This window comes from Notothenia coriiceps, unplaced genomic scaffold, assembly GCF_000735185.1.
Source record: "Notothenia coriiceps isolate Sejong01 unplaced genomic scaffold, NC01 NC01_scaffold00005557, whole genome shotgun sequence".
NCBI lineage: Eukaryota > Metazoa > Chordata > Actinopteri > Perciformes > Nototheniidae > Notothenia > Notothenia coriiceps.
Window position 1 is genome coordinate 17,718 of NW_011338258.1, and position 1,602 is coordinate 19,319.

The 1,602-nt window shown below is 53.9% G+C and overlaps 1 protein-coding gene across 1 annotated transcript in view; it reads right to left on the minus strand.

Annotated features, from left to right (window-relative positions):
* Positions 1-9: 9 nt before the first annotated feature.
* Positions 10-1,602, minus strand: part of marchf1 (uncharacterized) — a gene marked incomplete at its 3' end in the record, with an annotated part of 8,312 nt that continues 6,719 nt past the window's right edge. The window contains exons 4-6 of the mRNA XM_010768301.1: positions 774-1,574; positions 284-464; positions 10-159 (exon numbers count right to left, since the gene is read on the minus strand). Coding sequence (XP_010766603.1) covers positions 10-159; positions 284-464; positions 774-1,574 — 1,132 coding nt within the window. The remainder of the gene's footprint in view (positions 160-283; positions 465-773; positions 1,575-1,602) is intronic.

Consider the following 1,602-nt stretch of genomic DNA (forward strand, 5'->3'; position numbering starts at 1 on the left):
CGTTGAGAACTCACCGTTCCTCCCAATTTTGATCTCTTCTGAGGTTCTCATGACCAGAACGAAGACTGATAACAGAATACACGTTACTGCTAGCAGGTGAAAGACCACCGAGAAGAAGATCTTCCTCCTCTCGCCCGTTGACATGTTTAGCCTCTCCCACTGGAAGAAGGAGGGATGGGGGAGAGTTTTTAGAAGAGGGAGAGAGAAACATTTTCATTATTGCAGCCTGACAATAGATCTCAGCTCATAGCTGTGAATGGAGTATATGAGTGTGACTGCCTACCGTGCACAACGGTTTGAGCGTCGTCTCCATGACGAAGTCAAACTTGCAAAGTTCACAGCAGCGAGTGTCCGAGGACCTGATCCACTGGTTGAGACAGAACTGGTGCACGAAACTCAGACTCCCCGTGCAGCGACAAGGCGTTATTAAGGCGCACTCGTCATCCCCCTCACAGTGGCAGATCCTACACACATAGAAAATAAACATGAAGTACTCACACATAAGCAAGTCGGATATTGTACAAATTTGAGGTACTTTTACTTCCCTTGAGTATTTTCTTATCATGCCACCTTATACTTCTACCCCCTTACACTTATTTGGCATCTTCTAATCATAAAATGACATTAATGGATTACACTTGTGGGGTATCTACTGTCTCCCTGACCAAGAGAAGCTCCCTTTTTGGACCATGACCTTAAATGATGAAAGTGATATTGATGGATGATACGTGGACACACAGACACTGAAATAAGCCTCACAAGCACTCACTCACCTGCAGACATCCGTATCAGAGTCGTCAGAGTACTGTGTGCTTCCGTTCATAGCACAGTGATTCTGAGGGGTGGGCACTGACATGTCGCCCCCCCCTGCCCCTTTCTCCTGGTATCTCTTGTTGATGAGCTCCTCTCCGTCCGCGGACAGTGAGGAGGAGCCTGAGGAGGAGTCTGACTTGGAGCTCTTCTCCTTCTCCCTGCTCTGTGAGCCTCCTCTCTGTGAGGCGTGCTCGTCTCTCTTCACGGAGGCCCGGTTGCTGCGTTTCTTCAGCCCGGCTCTCTCCTCCGCCAGCGGCAGGCTCTCCTTCCCTTCTTCCGAGCACACCGACTGCAGCTCCATCACCTTGTCTTCTTCTTCTTCTTTCCCCTCGTTGGCTCCATCCCTCTCCCGGCTGCTTCCGCTGCGGCGCCTCACTCTTCGGGCTTTCTCTTTGCTCCAGCTGCGGTCCTCTCGCCCTGCCTCCTCCTCAGAGGTGGAGTCAGAGGGCGGGCCCCCTGTGGTGCGGAGGCGAGGGGGGAGCTCTCTCCGGGTCTTGGCCGTCCGCTCCTTCTTCTCCCCGAGCTCGCTGCACTCAGCGCTGAGGCTGCACTCGCTGTGCTCCGTTTTGCCGTTGGTTTCCACCGAGTCGGGGGAGCAGCTGCTCTTCTTGCGGCGGTGGCGGCGCTTCACCTGCTTCTTCGGGGCCGCGCCCAGAGTCGTGTTGGTGACGCTCATCACAGAGCTGTGGGTGGGCTTCTCAGGTTTCTGAGACTCAGAGACATCCTCCTCTACACGGGTCAGCTGGCTAGAGCTAGAGCCGCTAGAGCCACACACACACACACACACAC